This window comes from Daphnia magna, linkage group LG7, assembly GCF_020631705.1.
Source record: "Daphnia magna isolate NIES linkage group LG7, ASM2063170v1.1, whole genome shotgun sequence".
Lineage (NCBI taxonomy): Eukaryota > Metazoa > Arthropoda > Branchiopoda > Diplostraca > Daphniidae > Daphnia > Daphnia magna.
Window position 1 is genome coordinate 8,155,569 of NC_059188.1, and position 23,963 is coordinate 8,179,531.

A 23,963-nucleotide genomic window follows, 5' to 3' on the forward strand; every position below is an offset into this window, starting at 1 on the left:
GGTCCCATTAGAGGACCAGGCGGCCTATCGGTTTGTCTATCGAACGCCTGGCAGTAATCAAGCACCGTTAACGTACCAAATGACAGTCCACGTCTTTGGATCGGTATCTTCCCCAACGAGCTGTATTTTCGCCCTAAATCGGACTGCAGACGATCATCGCGACCAGTATCCAGAGGCAGCAGAGAGCTTTCGAAGAAACTTTTACGTTGACAACTACCTCGATTCCTTTGATTCCGAAGACGGGGCAGTAAAACGTGCCCGCCAGATGAAGAAACTCTTACAACTTGGCGGTTTCAATCTAACGAAGTGGACGTCCTCATCAAGGAACCCTAGTGGAGTTTTTGGGTGTTACTCTAGTGTGGTGTAAAACACTAATTTTAAACCCTAAATTCCTAGTTCAAATTGGGTGTGTTTCACGCAACCGGGGATTTGCAAATAAAAAGTCTCGCTGTAAATGGTTGTTCTAATTTTCCGTATAAAAACTGCATTTGATACTCTTCTGATGCTTGTGTTTCAAAACTATCCCCGGCCTATTTTCTTACATAAAAATTTTATTTCTAAACCCAGATTAAGCAGCGTTCCCAACGAGTGCAACACACTGTTTAATGACATGTTTTTCTTTGGTTGATTTGATTTTTTAGGGTGTATGACACCAGCATGAAGTGCAGGTATAACGAGGTTGGAGCACCATAAAAATTCATCTTGTCAGTGTTCTTGCTTTACTCGGTGAATATGCGTTTCATACTAGTGTCGCACATGAATATTTCTTTCGTCTTTAAGCACATATTACAGCGTGTATGGCACCAGTTTGAAACTGTGATAACCCTAGTTTACAGACCAGCATGGGCCTTCGTTTTTTGCGATGGGGACTAAATATTTTACCTGCGTTTAATATTGGTTTAGCACACCAACAACACATTTTTAAAAGTTCTTTTTCTATGATTTTCAATGTATATGTTTTACACTGGAATGAAACGCTTATTAATTGTGGAAAATTCCGGTAAACAAGTTTATTTTTTCAACCCAGGTAAACTGCGTTTCATACCTGTTACATACACCGACAATATAACTTGATTCGTTCTGAATCACCTTAAGGCGCGCAGATTCAAATCGACCAACTTAATAAACCGGACAACAGGCAAAATAAATTAAGGCAGATAGTGTTCGTTTACAAACCTGCCACACACAACAACACCAACGATGAATTATCAGAAGATTCGTGAGGTATTCATTAGTTAAGAGTCAATTGAGTTATATTTATTAAAATAAGTCAGTAGCAATCACAACATGGTGTGTCGAATAGGTGTAGTAAACCACCTGTTGGGAACATTTGGCAGGGTTATGTCAGGCAACTTGGCATAGTCAGTTAATTTATAAGGAACAGTATACATTTTGCAAAGTAAGTTATTTATATTCCATTCACCAATGCGCTCGTCCAACTTAGATACAATGAATGTATTGTACTTCGTTGATAAGTAGGGCTTCACACAAGCATGTTCTTTGGTTTGAAATAAAAAACCAACAACTAGAAAATTATTGCTCATCTTTGGAAATTCGATGAAATCAGAACAAACAACAACATTTCCATTTTTGAATAAACAGACATTGTTCGGAAATCGATTAGTCAGCACAAAATCAGAGAAAACCATTTTCTTAATTCCTTTCCATTCGGAAAAATTAACCAATATTTTTTGACCACTGGTCTTTACTTCAAATTTCTTAATTTCAATTTCATATTGCATTGAAGAGTTTATGATCATTCCGTCAGCTGAAGTCGGCAACAAGTACTTTGATCTTTCTACAAGCCTATTTCGTATTTGCTCTAACGGTAAGTTTCCCGAAGCAAGAATATTTCGGAAAAATCTATAAAAATTTTCAAAAACAAACGCACTCAATGCCTCTATTCCGCAGCCGTATTTCAAAGCATCCTCAGGTAAATGTGACGCAAAGTGAGTAGTCGGTCGGATAGGGTAGTTAAACTGTTTTAGTTGTTGAACATACATCTTCAACACTCGAGATGATTCTCTTAAATTGTCTTGGGAGACGGGCTCGTTAACAAAACCACCGATCAGCAACATGGCGTACTGAAGTAACAAAATATTTTCCAAGTGCTCTTCTTGCAAAATTCCACTAAATACTGGAATAAAAATATACATGAGCATGTTTCTTATCTCGTGATGCTTATACTTCTTGACGCTCTTGCTAAGGCTTCTTACATGTCTTTCAAATTCTAAAGGCTTGCATTTTTCAAAAAGTTTTAATCTTTGGTCCACTTGCTTTAGTTGTGAGGAACTCAGTTTACCCTCGTTTGGGTTGTATGCAAGGCCTTTTAATCTGCCCCCTACGCATCCAGCGTAAAAGGTATGCATTGGTTCTACAACGAAACCGGTTACCATCGGAAAATTCAAATCCAAAAACGGACTGAGATCGTGATGACCATTAAGGTGTTCATCGGGACAATCATCGGACTTGCAATAAGACAGGAATTCTTCATCACTTCTAGGAGCGGCATCCAATTCGAGAAACTGAATTGTTTTTTTCTTCTTCTTTGTCTTATTTTTGTTATTGGAATTAATTTCACACGCAACACCAGGTTGTATACAACGCTCACAGCTCCAGTATCCGGTGTGACCTTTCACTCTCTTTAAATATGACCGCATTGGCCAATCTGCGATAACACAGCGAAGGGAGGCAGTGAATTGGCGACCGATAGTAGTAATGTCGTCGTTATTTGGATCAAGTCTTTTAAATTCTGCAATAACAGCAGATAAAAAAAGATTCACATCTGGTTTTTCTTTACAGTGAGCCACTCCAACGATTATTGGGGATCGTTTCTGTAAGATGATTGGTTTGCTTCGAGAGCGATCACTACACTCACTCACTGAATGTACAATAACACAGAGGGGAATGCATTCGGCTTGCTCAGAATTGTCGAAAAATTGGACGCCATCACAGCTCATATCAACTTCGAAGTGTGGAACGATAATTGCGTTATTGATTAACGAGCGTGCGGTTTCACCTCTTAGAAGCCGCCTTTCAGCTTCAATTTCCGGTCCGTTATGAAGTTTCTCAATCTAATATTGAAGAAAAAATCATATTAATAGTGTCACATTTGCAATGTCGGTAACGGAACAAAAATTTGTTTATAACAGGCACAGACGCATCCCTTTTTTTGCTACGAGATAGCTCTGAAATAGGAAACAGTGACATGAGTCTAAAACCAAATTAAGTACCTTTTTTTGGATAGATAGTGGAAGGGCGTTTGGATTTGTTTTGAAAATAGCAGCATATTGCAATAAATCAGCATTGCGGAAATATACTCCTGGTGAGTCTCCAGCCAGCGCAGTTTCAAGACCGAAGTGGGTGTACCTTCCATTTCCTTCATTGTCTAAATTAATGACGGGTGGCAGTGGGTGTTTCTTTCGATTCACACTGTTTGTACTGTATTAAATACAAATAAAATAATACAATGAATGTACATGCGATGAAAACACTGCAATACATTCTCAATAAACATTACCTAGCTAACTGTAATGTCGTAGTATATGGCTGCGGCATATCACGGCCGTCGATTAACATCAACTGTTTTCCGGATGATGGCAAGGTATCAAAATCGATTTGCGGCCTATGTTCCTTCAGCAACTCCAGCAAGTACGTCAAATGACTTTTCTTTTGCATAGTAAAAGCAGCCCAATGGCATAAAATTCTTTTAAACGACAAGGGTGTGTTGTTTGGGACCGAGGAAGTACCAGCAAGATTAATAACAGGTATGCCTTCAAAAGCATCAAAATCTACATCTTCGTTTGCATGCTGTTTGTCTGTCGTGCAAGTATCTACATGGTGTTTGAAAAAAAATATATAATTAAAAAAAAAAATTTTTCAAAATATATTCTTCCAAATAGCCATTACTACCTTGAAGGTGATTCAACATGGTTTGGCTGTTGCTAGATTCCGCACCAGCAGTATTCTGGTGGAGATCAATATGGACCTCTATTTCTTCGGCACACTCCTTTTCCTAGAAAAATATATAACTGAGTCACAGTACAAAAATATAAAACACAAGACAAATGTTAAACTTTAAATACCATATGTAATATTGTAGGTAAATGACAAGTAGATTGTTGTGATGTCATATCTCCAACACAGGCTTCCGATAGAGATACTTTAGTTTTCAGTCCAAACATCTGAGGCAATCTTGACGATAGTGATACTAAGTGTTTCATATGACTTTCTGGAATTCCTGTTGACATCCATTGTAAAAGCTTCGTCACTGCCGTTGTTTTTAGTCGTTGTTTGTATTCGGGTGTCAGATGATTCAATTTCCTTTTTCGTTTACGCTGTTGCTTCCCACACACAACGAGAATTTCATCAACTTCCTTGTCACCTAGCTGTTCTGGAATATTTTCCATCCTTTCCAATTGTTTCCACACCAAGACTGTAATAATTATTCAACAGTTTCTTAAATTTTGGTTACAGACAGTACAGATTCAATACTTACAACAACTTTTTTTTTACGAAACTGATAAAAGTTGACATGCATACGCACTCCCAAAAACACGGTGTAGCAAATAATGGGCTGATGCAGACGACGACATGAAGTTGTAACCATGACCACTATGCCAGGTTGCCAGCCCAGCACCAGTAAAAATGATGTTTTAATGTACGCCCTAGGGCTCGGCCCCGTGTCCAATGGGTAGGTATTTGGGCGAATGGGTAGGTCTTCTCGGCAAAAAAATTGGATCCGGTGGGTAACGGTTCCTAAGACTTTGTGCCCACTTCCTACCCGGGTAACATGTGGGTAACACAATTTCGAAAACCGTTTCCATTACCCGGGTTCAAAACCCGGTAATCCCCGATTTCTTACCCGATTACCCGAGTTTTTCCCTGAAATCAAGTGACGCCCTTTGAATTTCCCGCCACAAAATATTTTTTTTTGCTACCCTCCCTTTTAATTTAACTTGGGGCTTTGCAAGTCGCCATTTTCCAAGATGGCGGTGGGTATACCCGGTTTGCCCATCAAATCCGCCCAGCCTACCCACTTTGGCAAATAGACTACCCGGATCGCTCATGGGCGACTTTTTTTGGCGACGAACTGCGGGTAAAACGGGTTTTCAAGAACCGGGGCCGAGCCCTAGTACGCCCGTCAACCGTCTTTTGTTTGGTTTTTTTTTCATTTTTCGTAAACGCTACGGAAAGAGCAGACGAACGTCATATATAACTTGGAAATAAAAGTTGTACAACCTCGTGAAAATCGCATCTTGCTGTGTATAACGCTGTTAATGGTAAGAATAAGCTTAATAAATCAAATGTTCCTGTCTGTTATATAATAATTTCTCACGCATGTCCATAGGATATTCCTGTTGCTGAGTTTGTGTAAATAGGAGGGAAAAGATAAGAGAAATGGGAAGTAAGTCAGTGTTGGATCCAACTAACGACGAGGAATCTCTATCAAATAGTAAAGTGGGTAGCTCTGGTCCTTTTCAGGTATGATAACTTTGTAACTAAAAGACTTTACGAGAAAATATATTTCATTCCTTAAATGGTACTTCATATTAGGTAGGAAGACTACACGTTCACTGGATGGGCACACATAGGCTGGAGGATACAAGTGGACACAGTGTAAATGATCTTACTTCGATGAAGTATTACCTAGTAAAAACTGTGGAAACAGATGAAAATTTCAAAAAAAAATTTACTACAGCTGCGTGCCAACTACTTGGCTTTCCCAGTGCATGAAGTTTATGCTGTACCCACCAGTTGGGTCACATTCTGCAAATGGGAAAAATCAAGAACCAAGTCAATGGAGAAGTAATGTATTTAAAAGATTTCGGTACCCAACCAATTCTTGGTTCGAGTACGACGTTGTTCAAGTTTTCAACGCATCAAAGCCAGGTAAAGCAAAAAAGCTATATGAAGCATTGCTACATTACTTTCTCATTTATTAATTTTTTCCTCTTCTCAGGGAGTCATGATAGGGTCTATAAGTCTGCGTCTGCAGCCATGAAAGGCAGTAAAACTTTTGAAGATCTGCTAAAGTCTGACAACGACGTAACATTTGGAAGGGGAAATCGAGTAAAAAAGAAAAAAGTGTATGATACAGGAGTGGATGAGCCGGAAAAAAAAAGGAAAAAAGCAAGTGAAGTAAAAGAAGTGAAAGACGCTCCGGCTGCTGTTATCGGCCACGGTGATGAAGGGCAGTCAATCTTACCTGACGCTGGTGGTGAAATCAGTGCTGTTGTCGCCCGGGCAGTGTTTCCTTTGCTCTCAGATAACTGGAATGTTGACAAAGATAGCAATGATGGTAGATTTGTAATGTATTTGTTCTTTTTTAACAATGACAATTAGTTTTCTCCAAATAACGTAGAAGAAACGATCTTTCCACTTGAACCAACATCTTGGGTGGAGCAGGGCGAACAGAGCGCAACTCCAGAGTTTCATGGAACAATGATGAATTTAGACACGCATCAACTATGCCCATCTTTATCGCCTTCATTAAATGGGCCGACAGGCAATACGTCAACCAATGGGACAACAGGCTAGTGTGAAATTTTGAATAATCATTGTTTAGACTATATCATTTTTAGACTATATATAGGATACAAAACATAGAAGTCGGAAATTATGTTTTGCTTTTTGGTTTGTTTAGGTATGACTTTCGACCAATCTATGATGTTCCGTCTTCTTAATGCCATCGAACGGGTGACCTCGCTAGAAAATGCCATTGGTACCATTGAAGCTAATGTGTCCGCCACACTTGCATTAATTCTTGAAAAGCTTGGGGCATTGGACCAAAAAATTGAAGCAATTCGTAAGGTCAAAGTCTACAAAATGGCAGAAGTGGATTTTGACTATCATAAGTCGGTGATTGACACTCATTTTAAAGAATTGCCCGTAAAATCCACGAATGCAGTGGAGGCAATTGATTTTTCTTTGCAGGACAACACTTTAGCCATAAGTCTGGTAATGATTTGCTTGTTATAAGTAATGACGTCAATTTATTTTTTGTTCTTTTGAACCACTAATATAGGTTTTCTTTTATGTCGAGAAAATTAAAACAGTTAAAACTGTCAACAAACTGTTTTATCTGATGCTGGACTTTCTGGTATCCAAGGAAGTTAGCAACAAAATGCAGTGGAAAATGATGCCTAGGGGCAAAGACAGCAGGCCCGGAATGGCTGGCCTTTTCAATCTATTAGCCGTCTTCGGAGGTAGTTTTATTTTAATGCATGGAATTGTTAATGATTTTATACATTAAACTTTTATCGTTTGCATTTCATTACAGTGGCCGCAAGGACTTTTGCAAAAAAAAAAGGAGAACAGTTAAATGAAGGAAGAATACAGCAGCTCGTACGTGATGCAAGGAAAACACACGCCCGAGAATTTCGGGCAACATCCCGTGGCAATGAACAAGCAGCAGATGATGCACCTGCCACAGCAGCAGGAGCAACGCAAATTCAAGACAACGATGGCGTTACACTAAAAGAGTACATCGACCGACTACAAGCACTAGTAAACGGTTTTAGCCGTTAATTTCATTTTGCGTTGCTACTGCTATTTTTTACATGTTAAACCGATGTTTAGTTTACATTATTTTGGGTTTGTGAACCACTGGACTGCATCAGTCCATTATTGTGGTTGCGTTTTTTTTTCCATTCCAATTTAATGATCTGTTTTCATTTTACCGTGGAATTCCAATAAAATGTATTGGCAGACATTCAACTACTTGTTTGTTTTTTCTAAAATGAAAATTTGTGGTATGAAGTGGTATGTTAGAAGGGTTACAAACTAGTGTGTTGTACCAGTTTTGAGGAAGAGTTTAAAACTGGAGTAGTTAACCAGTACACAGGATGAGTTTGAAACTGGTGTAAATTTTTTTTTATATACTGGAGTAGTGTTCCACATTAAAACTAGTGTGTTACACGAGAGTAATATTAAGATGAAGGTTAAGGTCAATACAAGGAAAACACCGGAACAAATATTAGGTTAATACTGGTATATTTAACAGAACGATACTGGTAAGAAAACCCAGATTTCATAAAATCTGTGGTGACAATTTTATACTTAACACTGGTGTGAAACCCGCCCTATCACGCGAACAAGAGGTGTTACACCAGTGTGTTTCACCAGTGCCACACTTCACACGGGTGAGGCACACTGGTTCAACGCGGAATTCCGCACGACAAAACTCCACTAGGGAAGGTTATATCGGCTCTACGTGAGTTCGGTTTGGCTTCACCAACACTGGACCTTGATTTGGAGAAGTTGCCCATCGAGCGAACACTTGGAGTGATGTGGAACGGAGAAACGGATATGCTGACGTTCAAGATACGGAAGCAGCCTAGCCATGACGTTCTCACCAAAAGGAATTTCCTCAGTAAAATCTCCAGTGTCTACGACCCGTTGGGACTCGTCGCTCCTGTTGTTTTCTTAATGAAGTCACTTCTGCAAGATATATGGACGTACAAGAAAAGGATCGGCTGGGATGACCCTATCTCCGAAGAATTAGGCCAACGCTTTCACTACTGGTACGAGCATCTGGATAACCTGGAGTTGTTAATAGTACCAAGATGTTTCCGGCATCAACGTGGACGTTGGACGCAGCAGCACCTCCATGTATTTACGAATGCAAGCACAAAAGGATTTGGAGCTGTGGCGTACTTCCGTTTCATCTTCGAAGACCAGTCGATCAATGTATCCTTCGTCATGGCTAAAACCCACGTAACACCAGTAAAAGGACTCACGATCCCAAGATTAGAGTTGCAGGCTGCTGTAGAAGGCTTAAATATCACCCTAGTAATCTGTCGGGAGCTCGAAATCGATTTACGTGAAGTTACCTTCCACACCGACTCTCAAACCGTCTTACGTTGGATCCATTCTCGCACTTGCCGATTTGAAACCTTCGTGAACAATCGGATTGGCAGAATCCTCCGGAACACGAATCGAATTCAATGGCGTCACGTTTCCGGAATTAACAATCCAGCGGACCTGTGTAGTCGTGGCATTAACCCGAAGAACGTCGACGAGTTGGTGAAATTCCACGAGGGTCCATCGTTCCTGAAACTCGATCCGTCGGAGTGGGATATTTGGGAAGAGATCGCAGAGCCGGAAGAAAGGGACGTTAACGTAATTCGAGTCTTCACAGTCTAAACGGAAGACGAAAATCACCCGATTGATGACTGTGTAAAGAGGTATTCCAGCTTACTCAAGATCCAAAGAGTTATCGCTTGGTGCAGAAGGTTCGCGACCAACGCCAGAGCTAAGATGGGAATTTACAAGCCAACCGTGGGTGAGTTGACGGCCGAAGAAATGGTGACGGCCCTCACGCTTTGTGTCAAACGTACCCAAGGACTGGCATTTGCGGAAGAAATCTACGCCTTGAAAAAGAGCTTGGAGTTGCCTCTGAAGTCAAAACTACGCACGTTCAGCCCTTTCCTGGATGAAACAGGACAGCTACGTGTAGGCGGACGTATACTTCAGGCTCCAGTTGATTATTCCACAAAACATCCCATCCTGCTTCCAGCCGATCAACTCCTGACGCAGCGGATTGTATGGGATCATCACAAGTGGAATCTCCACATTAAATCTGAAAGATTGCTGGCGGATTTACGTGCACGTCACTGGATAATCTCTGGACGTAACGTCATCAAATCGGTTGTCAACACCTGCTGGCCTTGCAAGCGGAGATCATCGAAACCCATTCTACCACTCATGGCATCGTTACCAGTTCACAGGCTTACTCCCTATCTTCCACCTTTCGCATATACGGGAATCGATTACTTCGGCCCTCTAACGGTACGAGTCGGTGGAAGAGGATGTAGACAAGAGAAACGTTGGGTATGCCTGTTTACGTGTCTAACAACTAGAACCGTTCACCTAGAAGTCTCCGACGGCCTCAGTCTCGAAGAATTCATGCTATGTTTCACTCGGTTCGTGAGTTTACGTGGAAAGCCGAACGTTGTTTACAGTGACAACGGAACTAATCTCGTCGCTGGGGAACAAGAACTCCGCCAAGCTCTAACGGAGTTAGTCAAACAACACAAGGAGTTGTAGTCGATGGCATGCCCACAAATAGAGTGGCATTTTTCTCCTCCTCACGGACCCCATTTCGGTGGAGTTTGGGAGAGGCTCGTGCAATCGTGCAAGCGAGCCATGAAAGTCAGCGTCGGGAATCGCTTAGTCACCGACCGGGTCCTAAGAACGGTGATCGCAGAAGTAGCAGCCCTTTTGAACGCTCGGCCACTAACGCACCTCAGCATGGATCCAGCAGATCCCGACCCGTTAACACCAAATCATTTTCTCCACGGAAGAGCCCGTCCCTACGTTCCGTTAAAGTTGGGAGATGCAGATAACCTGGACGTCACAGCAAAACAATTCCTCCAAAGCCAGGCCATCATACAACATTTTTGGAACAGATGGCTTCGGGAGTATGTTCCGCACCTCACGGAAAGGAGGAAATGGATGGAAAATTGGCCAAACGCTACCGTCGGAGACCTAGTACTCGTCATTGAGCCTAATACTCTACGTGGACAGTGGCCGTTGGGAAAAGTGATAGGGGTTCTCCTCAGTGAATCTGATAACGTTGTGCGAGTGGTAAAAGTGCAAATCAGCAACCACAAAAACCCCTGTATTCGTCCAGTGAATAAGCTCTGTGTTATGGCTACGGCCAAAGAGCAGGACGTTTACGTAGAAAGTGAAAAAATTGGGTCATCTGAGTTAAAATCGAGATCGTTAGGTAAAAATGTAATGTAAATAGTCAATCCTTGTATAAAAGTAAAAAAGGGGGGTATAAATTGTAAAATGGTAAAATTGTAAAATTGTAAAATGTCTAATGTCAAAATGTAAAATGTAAAACTGGTTTATATAGTCATATGTAACAATGTAAAAAGTGTGAACCCCAAAACCGCATTGTAAAATTTCCGATGGCAACGCCACCTATACTTAGTTCAAAGGGCAAAGGCAAAATTAGGTCGCCTACTGTTTATCCCTTGACCACTTAGGGAAATTGTTTAGTCCCTTACGAACACCAGGCGACAGTTTACCCTTTGACTTGGTGTGTGCTACACGTTAATCATCTCTCGCCGTCAACGTTCACTATGGCCCAAAATCCAGCCGAATCCGCCGCATCCATCAAAAACAAATTGAAGGAGTCCCGTGAAAAGGAAGAGGAGAACATTATGAACATACAAAAAACATACATTATTATGTCTCTCTAATGTTGTTATTTGTATGCTCACCATTCATTTCTGTATATAAAACGTATGTAATTGGATAAAGCACAATTTTCGTGAATCAAAAATATTTTTATTGTCATTGACCATCCTTTGCAAAACAGAACATTACAATCAGAACAGAGGATAACTCAATGAACATAGAAAATTGAACGATCAATTGATAAACGAGGAACTCTTCTGGATGATTATGGGTCGTCATCTTTCCCAGCATTGCTATCACGACCATTTAAAGCAGCCTTTTCTTTTCTTTTTTATTAAATCAGGAGCACTAACAAAAAAGGACATTGTAGAAATCTCAAACTCTTGCAGTGTAATATCCTTGGTCGAAGCCTTCAGTTTGATTCCACCTGTGCAAAATAAAAAAATATATAGAAGTTAGAACCAGCATAATAATATGAAGCAAGTTTGTAATAACTTACCAAGAACAGCTTTTACTATAGCTGTTCCTTTTAAGCCATATTTTTGATTTGCACCCTTTTTTATTCCGAGCCAGTTGCAGTATGCTCTGCAGTCGATTGTTGTTAACGCGGACCAAGCTCTCTTGAATGCATCTCGTCCATTGGCACCACCAATTGATTTGACAAACTTCACCTAATAAAATTAAAATGTATTAGTTTTATCCAGAATGAAATCTTGCAATGGGTAAAAATAATGAAGAGACTTACAAGGGCATTACATTTCCCAGCATTCGATGAAACTTCGGCATTGAAAGAAATATAGTCGTCCACACTAGTAAGTGGATTCTCCTCAAGTTCAACTTGTTCTACCTCTTGTAGTTGACTTCATTCGATTTTTTCTTCGATGACACGCAAATGTTCCTTTAACGCTTAATAGCCTTAAATTCTTCCATACGTTTGAAGAACATTTTCATAACACCATCTTCAACCTTATTGGGAAGAGGGACAGACTCAAGCGATTTCAAATTGTGATTCTGCGTAGGACGAGTGTGGTCAGTAATTTTTCTCAGTGGCATCGTAGCATTTAACGCAGGTTGTGCATGCCTTTTTCAAACTCCATCCCCTGTTTTCAATGATAAGACTCCAGTTTGTGTGTTAATTCTGTCAACTCTTGATTTTTTGGGGTAAACACCACTGACACCAGAGTGGAGACCAAGCAATACTGCTACCGGGCTGAGTCTGGCTGGTAGCCGGTGAAATAGGACCGAAACGAAATAGGACTGGAGAAATAGGACTGAAAATTTCCAGTCCTATTTTTCCTGTAGAAATAGGACTGGGAGTAATAGGACTGATTTTTAAATACATTTTAAACAGTCCTATTTCTCCTTTGACCGGTCCTATTTCTCCTTAAGGTTAGGCATGTTTTTTATTCCTACTCTTTCATATTTCAGAACAATGAGCCTCCAAACCGGTAGGCAAGATGGGAGGGGAATTATCCGAGACAAGCGGGTTGGCTTATATCCTTCCGTCCTTGAAAATTACCGTTGACAAAATTTCAGCGCTTAATTCACTTGCAGCTTAAGAACTCGTTATGATAAAAAAATTTTTTTCAGTACTTTAACCGAAATTTTTTACAATATATAGTTCATTTATCAAAAAATTAATCATTTCATAAATGTGAGTTTTACTTTGGTTATTATTTATTCTTCTTACGACTTGCATCATAGAGAGGCTACGATGGGTGTGGTCCTCACCCTTCTAGGGAGGGGGATTATTCACCAAAGGGGCTGAGATTCCAAGGTACGAATCATCCCCAACACCCCCCTGTGTTGCAAGATGTACGAAAAATTTACAATAGAAAAAGTTAAACAACATTTAGATTTATTAAATTTAATTATTTGTTAAATGAACTGTATTCAGTCAAAAATGACGGTTCATATTCTGCAATAAAAAGTTAAATAGGATAAGGAATTCTTAGCATGCAAGTGAAGTAAGCGTTGCCATTTTGTCAATGGTAATTTTCAAGGGCGTAGGCATATAAAGCCAACGCTCTTCCACTGCAATTTTCCCCCAATTTCGCCTACCGGATTGGAGGCTCATTGTCCTTAAATATGTAAGATAAAGGCAAGCGAAATAGCCTTATACCCAAGGAGAAATAGGACTGGTCAAAGGAGAAATAGGACTGTTTAAAATGTGTTTAAAAAGTTGTCCTAATTCTCCCAGTCCTATTTCACCGCCAATCGTCTGGCTAACAGCACTATGTGCAGATTTTTTAGCTGGTGGATAAGCAGCTCTGCTTCCAGATTGCGTTGGATAAACACCACTGACTCCAGATTGAGTTGGGTAAACAGCACTTGCTCAAGATTGAGTTGGGTTAACAGCATTCACTCCAGATTGAGTTGGGTAAACAACATTTGCTCCAGATTGAGTTGGGTAAACAGCAGTCACTCCAAATTGTGGATTACTGATTTCCCCGTCCACAGTTTGTGTTGTTTCAGAAGCAGAAGTTTCACTATCATCGTCCATGGGGAATTGCGAATCCTCATCACCTAGAAGAAATACGTTTCGAACCAATATTGATCACAGACTTCACTATTGTAGTGTAGAACAATTTAATTATACCTAGATTGCACCTTACAAATCGTGAATCGGTCGATGTTGTTGCTGCTTCACCAATAATTAAGTTCTGAGATGCGACGTCGACGTTCGGTGGGGATGTTGAAAAGCTGAGATCAGGGATCCCTGGCTCCCTGTACAATAAATAACACGACAAATTAAAGTGACTGATGTGCTAACATGCAGCACATTTTGGCAATAAAAATGGAAAGAACTTTTTTAGATAACTACTTACCAATAGTGTGAGGTTGCTTCGTTGAATATGTTTGAGACTGAACAACTATATTTCACTAGTTGCCCTTCTAAATAAAAGACAATACATAATTGATGTGCTACGATAATTTTTTCTGTTAACAGTTCAAATATTCAATTACCAACTGTGGGAGGTGGCTTTGGTAAAGCAGATAGCAATTGAATTTTAGAAGTGAATTCTTCATTACTGTCATCTTCTGAAGAGTTCACATAGTCTGGTAAATATCGTGCTGGAGGTCTCCTGCTTCTTTTCCCTTTTCCTCTTTTAGATTCATGCGCTGACTCAATGTCAGTCTTCTTTGATGCAGTTTTCTCGTATTCCCTTCCAGAAGTATAATCATCTGTAAGACAATAGATAATTTGTCATTTAAAGATACAGAAAATGAAGGAAATAGTATGGCATTGTAAAAAAAAATAATAAAATACCAAAATCTCTGCGGTGAACTACAGGCCAGGATGTCCAATTTGGGCCAGGATACTGTCTATCCTTTACTGGTTTTTTCCAGTTACACGGTTTAATGTCTTTTAGCGTTGGATAGGAGCAATACAGCTTGTAACCAAATGTAGACAACCAAAAGTCTAAAATCAGGGCTGTTTTTAATCTTTCCTCGTTGACATCGTGGACAACCATGTCAACTATTGCAAATTTTACTAGCTTCATTGAATAAGAAATTAGTAAATTGTATTTTTACGTCACTTGTGTTACATTACGTCTTTGTAGGCAATCGTAGTCTCGGACATCTTGCGAAATAACTTTTAAAATTGATAGACCAAAACACTTTGCTAAAAAAATGGTGGACGCCCCAGGTCAGAATTTTTGTCAATTAATTGAAAATTCAGCCAAGTAATTGTGAAATATTTCAATTAATTGCGAAATCATTTAATTAATTCGGAAAATTATTGATTAATTTATAACTAAGCGATTAATATAACATTTTATTCGTAATTAATGGTCTGTTTCAAATTATTCTAAAAAAATCGTAATATTTAGCAAATTAGTTGATTGTCAATAAATTCATTTGCAGTTAATTGAAATATTATTATATTATAAGATAATTAATTGAAATTAATAACATTTTATTCGCAATTAATGGTCTGTTGCAAATTATTCTCAAACAATCGTAATATTTAGCAAATTAATTGATTGCCAATAAATTAATTGGCAATTAATTGAAAGAGAACCAAAATAATTGTTTATCAATATCTAATAAATGAAAAATCCAACAACCTTTAGGAATTAATCGGTTTATTATTCATTACAGCTAATCTTTCTCAAATACAAAGTTGTTTTCTAAGCAATATAGAGTGGTTCGAGGTTGCCATCTTGGATAGGTATTTCTCCTAGTTTGGTGCAACCCCAAACAAAAAAGCATTGGCAATTTAGATAAATAGTGCCAGCCAACTAACAGTTTACAGATTATTTCTCATTCTCTTCTTTGTTTAAAAAAATGGGTAGGCCAACCAATTTACGAAGTTCTTTCCACTAGTCCCAGAGTCTGTCGAGAAGAGTAGCAGAGGAACGGTACTGACAAAATGTTTAAATCAGGTTCAAATGTAGCCCAAGGTTAATAACTAAACGTGGAACTTTGTGGGAAAAGTTTGATTCCCTCACCCTCTGAAGGCTGTATAGGTCAGTAACTGCTTCGTTGGCATTTCACGAAAGGTTATTGACCCTGTGTGGGGCTAAAAGAAAAGGGAAACCGATGATGTTGGGAATCGTCTGTCTACCTGGAACTACCTTCTTTTTTTTCAGTTGCCTCCATGTGAATCCAACTGTAAAACCTGTTGCTCAGGTTATCTTTGAATTTCAAATCAGCCGTACCACAATAGTGAGACGAGCTTTTTCCAGATAAGTAAGAGGCCCAAAAAGTTGAATCGACCCATTGAACCTTTGTCCCCCATTCCAGTCAGTAACGTCAGAATATTCCCCTAGCCCATGTTACAACTAGTTGAATCGTCATGAGGTCATCAAGTCTCATTGAAACAGTGCTAATAGCTGTTATGGTAAGAAAACTCGTCAACAAGTTTTTTGTAACAATTTTTGTAGCACCCATTACAAAAATTGTTCAATTTCATTCGTTTCCCACCAAAAATACTAAAATTTCTAATGCTTTTTTGTTTGAGGTTGCACCAAACTGGGAGAAATACCTATCCAAGATGGCAACCTCGAACCACTCTATTCTCGTTCGTTCATATCTTTCATCAACAAACATTTAAATTGATTTAATGCAGCATCAATTACTACAATTGGGGATAAAACATTTCTCTTCACTTCTTGTATGAAGAAAGTTAGATTAAGGGAGGATAAATGGAGGGCACTTGACTTAAAGCTAACTCTTTGGCTAATACTATCACATTTGAATAATCAGATTGCTGCCCTGTCCGATCTTTTTTTTAATCAGACAATTTTTATCATTCCAGCAATTACATTTTGTATTTAATAGAATAATCTTAAGAATCTTATAAACTTTCCGCACATTTTCACCGTGCGAAACAACCGAGTTATCTCTTTTATAATTTTCACTGTAAAACTTTGTTGAAAATTGTTGCCCTTTGATTTCCATTTTCTGGTAAGAAAAGGCAAATATGCAGTTTAAGTTTGGTAAAACGGTTTTCACAGCTAACCATTTAGATGTTGACAAAAAAACAATTTCCTTTCCCCCAAGTGGCTGGCAAATAAAATTAGATGATTCGTCTACGTGAAATAACAAAGGTGAATCTAGGAACTCGTAAAAATCACGCACTTCATCAGCTGCAAAAGAAATGAATTTTCTACTAATATTTCTATAATTTCTTCTTGCTAAAAAACGGCCAAATATTTTATGGTGGACGAAGGTTGTACCGTGAAATTCATTTTTTAACATGCCTCCGCCATCTTCAAATATAAAGGATGAACTGGACCATGGAGCTCTCCAGCGTTCAACATGTTCGATTACATGTTAAAGAATATGTATGTTGTAGCTAGAATTCTCCTGCCCATATAAACTAGGTACTAATTCAATGAATCATTGGATAAGCATCCTTGCCGTGGCTAAATCTGAAATTGTAAAATTTTTCCCCAACAATAAGCAAAATGCATTTACCAATAATAGCCAATGATTGTAATAAGTACTACTAAGGATCCCTTTGAGAGCAATTGGAGAGTAAAATAAGAGCCAATTTCGGTGCTCACTAGCTTTCGACACATAGAGGGATTTTGCGATCAATCTTGGGGTTCGTCTTATTTCGTTTGGCGGTTTGATTGATAATAAAATTTGGTCAATCCATTCGGCACGTTTTATATAATAAGGAGCACCAGTTGATGTTAGCAACAACTTTAGAAATTGAAATGTGGCACCCAACAACGAGCAATGCATATAGTCTGGGGCGAGCCCAGATACAACATTGAAAGACGGAAGAAGAAATAGAATAGATGGCCCCTTCACCCCATGAAAATGCGTCAAGTTTCGTTCAGCACAAATGGTGGCATGTTGTAAAGTCATGGTATGAGTTCTTAGTTCGAGCAGAGTTTTTTTTTAGGATAGACCTGAACATGACCATCTCCTTTCTTAACTCTAGTTCTGGGGTCAAGACAATACCCACAACCATGTTCCCCGTTAAATTGATTAACATTTGCAACCATTGCACGTGCCAGAGCGTCTAATACACCAATAATGAATCTAACGCGAGAGACATGACTAATACCGTTCCGTATCCAGGGGAAACCTTCGTGATCTAGTTTTTGAGCCTATTGGACAAAAGGGAGAATAAATGTTTCTGGTTTGGGCTTCGATGCAGACCACAGTGCTGTCAATGCCATAAAAGAAGGTTTCAAAAATACATTTAACTCGTTAATCGTTACAGTTACTGGCCAAAATTCCTTATTTGATGATTTTGAATAACGGACACCGTCCGTGCTGAATGTCGCCGTGAAATTGTCCCCAGCAGACAGGAACGATTTAACTTTAGGCCTCTGGTACGAACCACCAGTATAAACTCCTATTTTACCGTTGAAATTTCCACGTAGAATGTCTTGCTTAACTTTTGGAATGTGATCCCATAGATTAGTATTTTCCAACATATCGCGTAATTGTGATTCTAATGAACTTAAAAGGAAATAACTGTGTTTCTTTTCAAGCTCATTCCTTTCATTGTTTAAATCGCAAAGCGTACAATAGAGATGGGTAACTTCTTCCCTCCTGAGATAGCTCTCACAGGCGGGACACTTGAAATAAAGAACAATGCTGTGCGACGTGAAGTTGACAATGATTCTATCAAAGAAAATAACTATTCTTTGGAAAATATCCTGGCAACATTAAATCTAACAAGTGCAACAAGCTATCAAGGCAAGACTTTGACAATAGCGCATGTAGAAAGATAGTAATTCTCCTTTACCCAAAACAAGTGAAAGGTGGATAGGTTCATCATCAGTTACTGTTGGAGAAGGCGTCGATTGCTGATGGCTGTGCGCTTCTTCGTCACCTGCAACCACCACACGCTGTCTTGTTGTATCCAACTCGTCATCTGAATTCCTAAATAAAAATTAAAAGATGTGTTACTACTACTAAAAAGAGAATTTCAAACGTTATGCCACATAATTCCTGAAAAAGGTAATACATGATGTATGGATTATCTAGTGGTAGATGATCACGGTTGTCTTCATCTATATTTCTGTTGTTGTCTGCATTTATTTCTGCTGCTCGTGCTGAAGAGGGCGTTTCGACGATTTGTGACTGTTCTCCAGTTGTCCTCAGCCACCCATTAAATGTGCTTCGAGGGATGTTGCAGGCTTCGCCACCTGGCTCTGCACCGTATCTTCCGTAACGCTTTGGCCGTTTAATTGGTGCCATGATCTAAGACAAACAAACACAAATTAAATTGTTCTTGAAAGCTGAATTTTCATTAAATGGAAGTAAGAAAGAGAATCGTATAACTGATAAACAAAAACAGTTACCTTTAAAATGGTTTAAGTATACGATGAATTATCACTGCACCATAATCTTCATGCTGCTATAAGCAGCTTAAGCTGCTACTGATGCGATGACACACAAAGCTTGTTAATTCATTTGTGGTATCCTGACTCAAAACAACAAATCTACCTATTTGATGAATGAAAAGGAGCCAGAAAAATTTATTTCAAAACGAATGTTGGCGAAAAATTTCCAATTCTATTTTAAAACACACACTCCTTGAGCCTTGACAATTTGACAGTCTGTAGTATTAAGCAGATAAGACGACGCTGTGAGGCGTTGCCGTCCGGACTGCTATTGCTGCAATTCTTACTGATGTAAAAAACTCAAAACATGGCATAGTCTAATATTTGCATTTTTATATTACATATTTTCAGTGCCCTGTTCTTTATAAATTTTTTATGATTATCCTTTGATAATATCTGCAATTTAGAATGAATCAGAAATAAATATGTAATTTCTTCATTTAGAAAATATGACAACGTTGAACAAACAATAGTGTCAGTGCGTCCCCGGCAACGCCATTCCTTGTCCGTATTTTTCTTCTGTTAATTGAAATGAAGCTTGAATCACTCTTCTTTGGGGTCTTAATGTGGAATTTGTATAATTATAAGCCTGAGTTATCAATATTTCATTTTCGTCTCCTGTAATCCTGATTAAGGTGAGTCAGTTGTTTTACGAAGTTCCCTCTTTTTGTTTGTCATGCTGATGGCCGGGCACTATCAGTTTTGTTTTGTTGGTGTATGTCTGAGTATATTTGTCCGTAATATTTGATCACGATCCTGACTGTTTTTTCTTTATTATGAATCTGATTTGTATTTTTTTTTTTGCTTTATAGAATGGGCATCTTAGATGGCTTCCCTGCCTTTGCCCTTTACTTGTTCGAAGATTCATATGAAGTTGGGAGTACTTCACTCATAGACTGGAATGGTTCCGAAGAAGATGAATTGGATTTTTCTCTTGATCATGTTGTGTTCTGGCCAGAGAGACCGGAAACCACCAAAGGAAGAAAACTTAAGTCAGCCACTAAAAGCTATCCAGCCAAGGTTCTTTGTTTCAATGGTACGTTACTTTTTTATTAGTGCAGAAGTTGTGTACCAGCAGTGATACACGTATATTTCTTTAATTCACAGAAAGTAAGCTGATCCTTCGTACCAAGGACATAGCCAGTGGGGCGATTACTATTGAAGATGTTGAAAAGAATTATCAAGTTCCTGCCGAGAACCCTTGCTCTGAGGAGTCTGACGGTGCTGCCAGGAGGAGTAAAAGAGAAAAAAACTTCCTTTTAAGAAGAAGGAATGTGTCGAAGTTATGGCAGCTCCTCCATCAAAGCCAGCTAAATCGGCAGCCGCGAAAAAAAGAACAACGAAGTCCCAATTCAATTCACAGACGTTCAAAATGCTGAGTGACAACAGTGCTGCTAATGGAGATGTCACCGAAAGTGACGACAGCATCCAGCAGTCATTAAGCAGCAACAGCTCTTATAAGAAGAGAAACGTACATGATGATTAGGTTTGGTTATTTTTTTTTTTAATTTTTTAAACCTATTGCTAAATCTTATGGTTTCATATTCAGGATTATGATTTCTTTCTCGATTCCGATAAGGAGTCTCAACACCGAAAAGAAACTAGGAAACAAATGGAATACGAGGCAATGAAGGACAAGCTGCGGTTTTATGAAAGTGTAACGAGCCGCTTTTACTATACTACATTCCCATTATCCTTGCACGGGAGTTTGAGTGGCACATAGTATATGTCACTCAGCTAAGCCCCTCCCACTTCACCTTGTTACGGTCAAAGTACGTCACGGTTGATGTATGTCACGACTGGCGTGTGTCACGGTCGACGTGAGCACCAGTGGATGTTGCATCCGGAGGATGCACCACCGGCGGATGTCACTACAGGCGGATGTTACTACCTGTGGATGTTACTCCCGGCGGATGCCCCTACCGGCGGATGTTTCATCCGGTGAAAGCTGCCTTCTAGGAGTATATAAACTCGTTGCAGTCTCTTGTATTTCCAGAGCTGTTTTGTACTCTCAGTGAAACGTTGTACTGTGCACCGAGGACAAAATACAATATTAAAAGCAGATCTTACATTTGGAGGTCCCAACGAGACTGAAAAGGCTTAAGACTGAAAAGTGAGTAAAAAAAAAAAAGATCTGTTAGATATTGTATTAAGTTTGGAAAAGTGCATGTGCTAGTGAGGCTACAAGGTGCGTCAGAACCTACAACATCAGAGGTAAGCGAATGAATAGCATTTCTAAAAACTCACCAGAGACTGCTCTCAACACTAATCCACTTTACCCCGATTTAACTCACCAGCACCTACCCTCCCTATATCCTACCCTAGATACCCTTGACACCCAAGACCCCGAGTCCGAAACACAACAAATTAGAGAACAATTTATCGCACATTGGAAAGAGCTCGTAGAGCTTGAGTACGAACATTTTTACGAAAAAACTAAACCCCACCAAACCATCTCAACAACACTTAACTTAAAGAAAATAGAGGAAAAACAGCAAGAGATCCACAGAAAAACTAACAGCACACTTCAACTTTATACGCACTCTATATTAAAGAAAACTTTGGAGACCCCAGACAATATCACACCTAACATAGTAACTCAGACCGCTAATACCCTTAAAACTGAAATAGCACGGCATGGTGGAGAACAAAGTAAAGTAGATGATCTTTTACAACAAGTAAAATTTATTCATGGTAAAGAAAAAGAATTTCTATCTGGTACAATTACTGTACTACAAAAAGAAGTACTAATCCAACAAATTAGTGAAAAAAAATTATTATCAGAATTAAAATTGGAAAATTCTAATTTGAATAAACAGTTTGACAATATCAAAAAGAAAGCTAAAAGTTCCAAATACACATTAAGTAGCTCCCTTGAACAATTACAAGAAAACTATAACACCCTCACAAAATCGCTTGAGAAAGCCCACACCCGAATTAAAGAATTAGAGAATAATCAAGAAAGTACTACCGCACAAACTTACCTTAAAAGTTTACTGAAGAAACAAGAAGACGTTATCGCAGACATTGAAAAAGAGAGCCAGGAGACAATTAACCAGCTTGAGAAAGAAAAAAAATTACTGATAGAAAAACTAGACGCTACCAAGAAAGAGGTTAAAAACACTTCAGAAAGAATCCAGCAGTTAGAAACCGAAATCAGAGAAACGAAAAAAGCCTTTAACGAGACCCAGACAGAAAAAAAATCTTTGCGAAAAAACCTGACAGACATAACCGTGAAGACCAGAGACATCGAAAAAGAACTACTAGAAGCCCAAGCATACACCACAAAGCAGCAAGATAAAATATCGTATCTGGAGAGTCGCATAGCAGAATATAAACAACGAGAATTTCATTTTCTGGAGGCTGAAGGAACAGACGACTCAACACGGGAAGAAACGGTTGGAGAAGTAACGGAACTAGTAAACCAGATTAACGACTTAACATCTCTAACGGGAATTGAAGAGAAATCCTTACATTTCGAACTAGAAGCTGAACAAGTTTCTGAACTACAACAAGTGATAGATACTCTAAAAAACCAAATAGAGTTGCAAAACAACGACATATATCATCTGCAAAAGGAAAACAGCCGCCTGAATCAAAATCTTAAGATGGGAATAACTCACGACGCCAGCAGTAAGACCGATGACGCCAACGGTAGGAAAGAAGCTTCGACAAGCAGCAAAGCAACAACTGACGAACAAGCTATGGTGTCTAGCCTAACTCAACCAATTGTTAAAGTTTTGGGAGAACTTTTTTCCAGAGAAGACAAAAAATCCATCCCACCTTTCAAAGGAAAGAGCACAGATAAACTCATCACGGAATGGCTGAAAGGAGCGGAACACGTTGCCAGGAACAACGACTGGGATGACAACCAAAAATTACGGTTTTTCTCAGATCGGCTAAAAGGAGAAGCCCTTGAGTGGCACGGAGAATATAGTGAAGAGCAAGGAGAAGAACTTAACTATGGAGATTGGAGAGAAGACATCATCGAAAGATTCCAGGACGCTTTCGACTTAGCTACCCTCAAGAAAAAATTATTGAAACTTAAACAAAAACCAGAAGAGAATTGCCGAGCATTCGTGTCCATATTAAATAGCCTATACGACAGCATCGAAGGGAAAGAAGACAAATTAGATCAAGATAAAACAACCATCGTGGAAGACCAACTACTTAGTAAAGTAAAGAAGATGAGAGACGAAACAAAAATCAAAATTCTTCTGCAAGGGATTCTACCAAAGATAAAAGCTGAACTGTATTTAAGAATGCCTGAAGATCCTAACGACTTTGATGCTCTTTGTAAAAAATTGTTCATATCTGAACAAATTTTACAAAATAAGGAAAACAACGAAGAAAAAGAAATCACTGCAGTCATAGCAGGAATCACGCACCACGAACAACAACAAGACAAAGAACTATCTCAACAAAAGACTGAAATAGAAAAATTAAGACAAAAAATTTTGGAATTGGAATGCGCTAATAAAAGTCGTGAACTATCCCAGGAAAATTCTGCGACAATAGCAGCAACGGACCGATACCAAACCCGAGGGCCACATAGCAACGAACGGCAAGCCAGATCACCATACTCAAGGGTCCGATTCCAACAATGCCGAGACAACAGCAGAGAATCAACTTATTCGCGTAGCCGAGAAGCTAGTTTCTCAAGGAGCAGAGACGGCAGCCCACACGGAGGAAATTACAACCACACACCAAACCTACGAGAAGGCCCAACGTCAAGAGAAGGTTTCACTACCTACCCAGACAGATCAAGACAGTATAGTGTACGACAACAATACCAGGGCTCGACCAACCATCAGGCGTACAGGCCTTACCACCAACCCAACGCAATTCCCAGATATCAAAATCAACCACAACCATTCCGGCAAAATCAAGCAAACAACTTTCAACCGAGACCCCAGCAATCATCCAACAATCAAAGGACACCAGGAAATAGGGAAATCATTTGCCACAAGTGCAACAAAAAAGGGCATATAG

General features: G+C 39.2%; 4 protein-coding genes and 1 pseudogene across 4 annotated transcripts; 2 read left to right on the forward strand and 3 right to left on the reverse strand.

Annotated features, from left to right (window-relative positions):
• Nucleotides 1-1,048: 1,048 nt before the first annotated feature.
• LOC116926691 lies at nt 1,049-4,588 on the reverse strand. The gene is made up of 6 exons (XM_045176456.1): nt 4,499-4,588; nt 4,086-4,435; nt 3,913-4,015; nt 3,521-3,833; nt 3,234-3,441; nt 1,049-3,074 (listed from the first exon to the last, which is right to left on the reverse strand). The coding sequence occupies exons 2-6, from the start codon at nt 4,407-4,409 to the stop codon at nt 1,281-1,283; spliced, it is 2,742 nt and encodes a 913-aa protein (XP_045032391.1). The 5' UTR covers nt 4,410-4,435; nt 4,499-4,588; the 3' UTR covers nt 1,049-1,280.
• A 602-nt stretch (nt 4,589-5,190) lies between these two features.
• On the forward strand, nt 5,191-7,719 carry LOC116918275. The gene is made up of 9 exons (XM_045176271.1): nt 5,191-5,282; nt 5,351-5,484; nt 5,557-5,642; nt 5,702-5,892; nt 5,963-6,301; nt 6,365-6,535; nt 6,647-6,960; nt 7,028-7,208; nt 7,283-7,719. Exons 2-9 carry the CDS (start codon nt 5,401-5,403, stop codon nt 7,528-7,530), a joined length of 1,614 nt encoding a protein of 537 aa, XP_045032206.1. The 5' UTR covers nt 5,191-5,282; nt 5,351-5,400; the 3' UTR covers nt 7,531-7,719.
• Nucleotides 7,720-11,416: 3,697 nt separating this feature from the next.
• LOC116926961 lies at nt 11,417-12,096 on the reverse strand (annotated as a pseudogene).
• A 2,013-nt stretch (nt 12,097-14,109) lies between these two features.
• Nucleotides 14,110-14,737, reverse strand: LOC116926224. Its single transcript, XM_045176272.1, has 3 exons — nt 14,708-14,737; nt 14,423-14,651; nt 14,110-14,337 (listed from the first exon to the last, which is right to left on the reverse strand). Exons 1-3 carry the CDS (start codon nt 14,735-14,737, stop codon nt 14,111-14,113), a joined length of 486 nt encoding a protein of 161 aa, XP_045032207.1. The 3' UTR covers nt 14,110.
• Nucleotides 14,738-20,343: 5,606 nt separating this feature from the next.
• LOC123474537 (sporulation-specific protein 15-like) lies at nt 20,344-23,963 on the forward strand. The gene is made up of 4 exons (XM_045176749.1): nt 20,344-20,442; nt 20,521-20,628; nt 21,809-23,443; nt 23,490-23,963. Exons 1-4 carry the CDS (start codon nt 20,344-20,346, stop codon nt 23,961-23,963), a joined length of 2,316 nt encoding a protein of 771 aa, XP_045032684.1.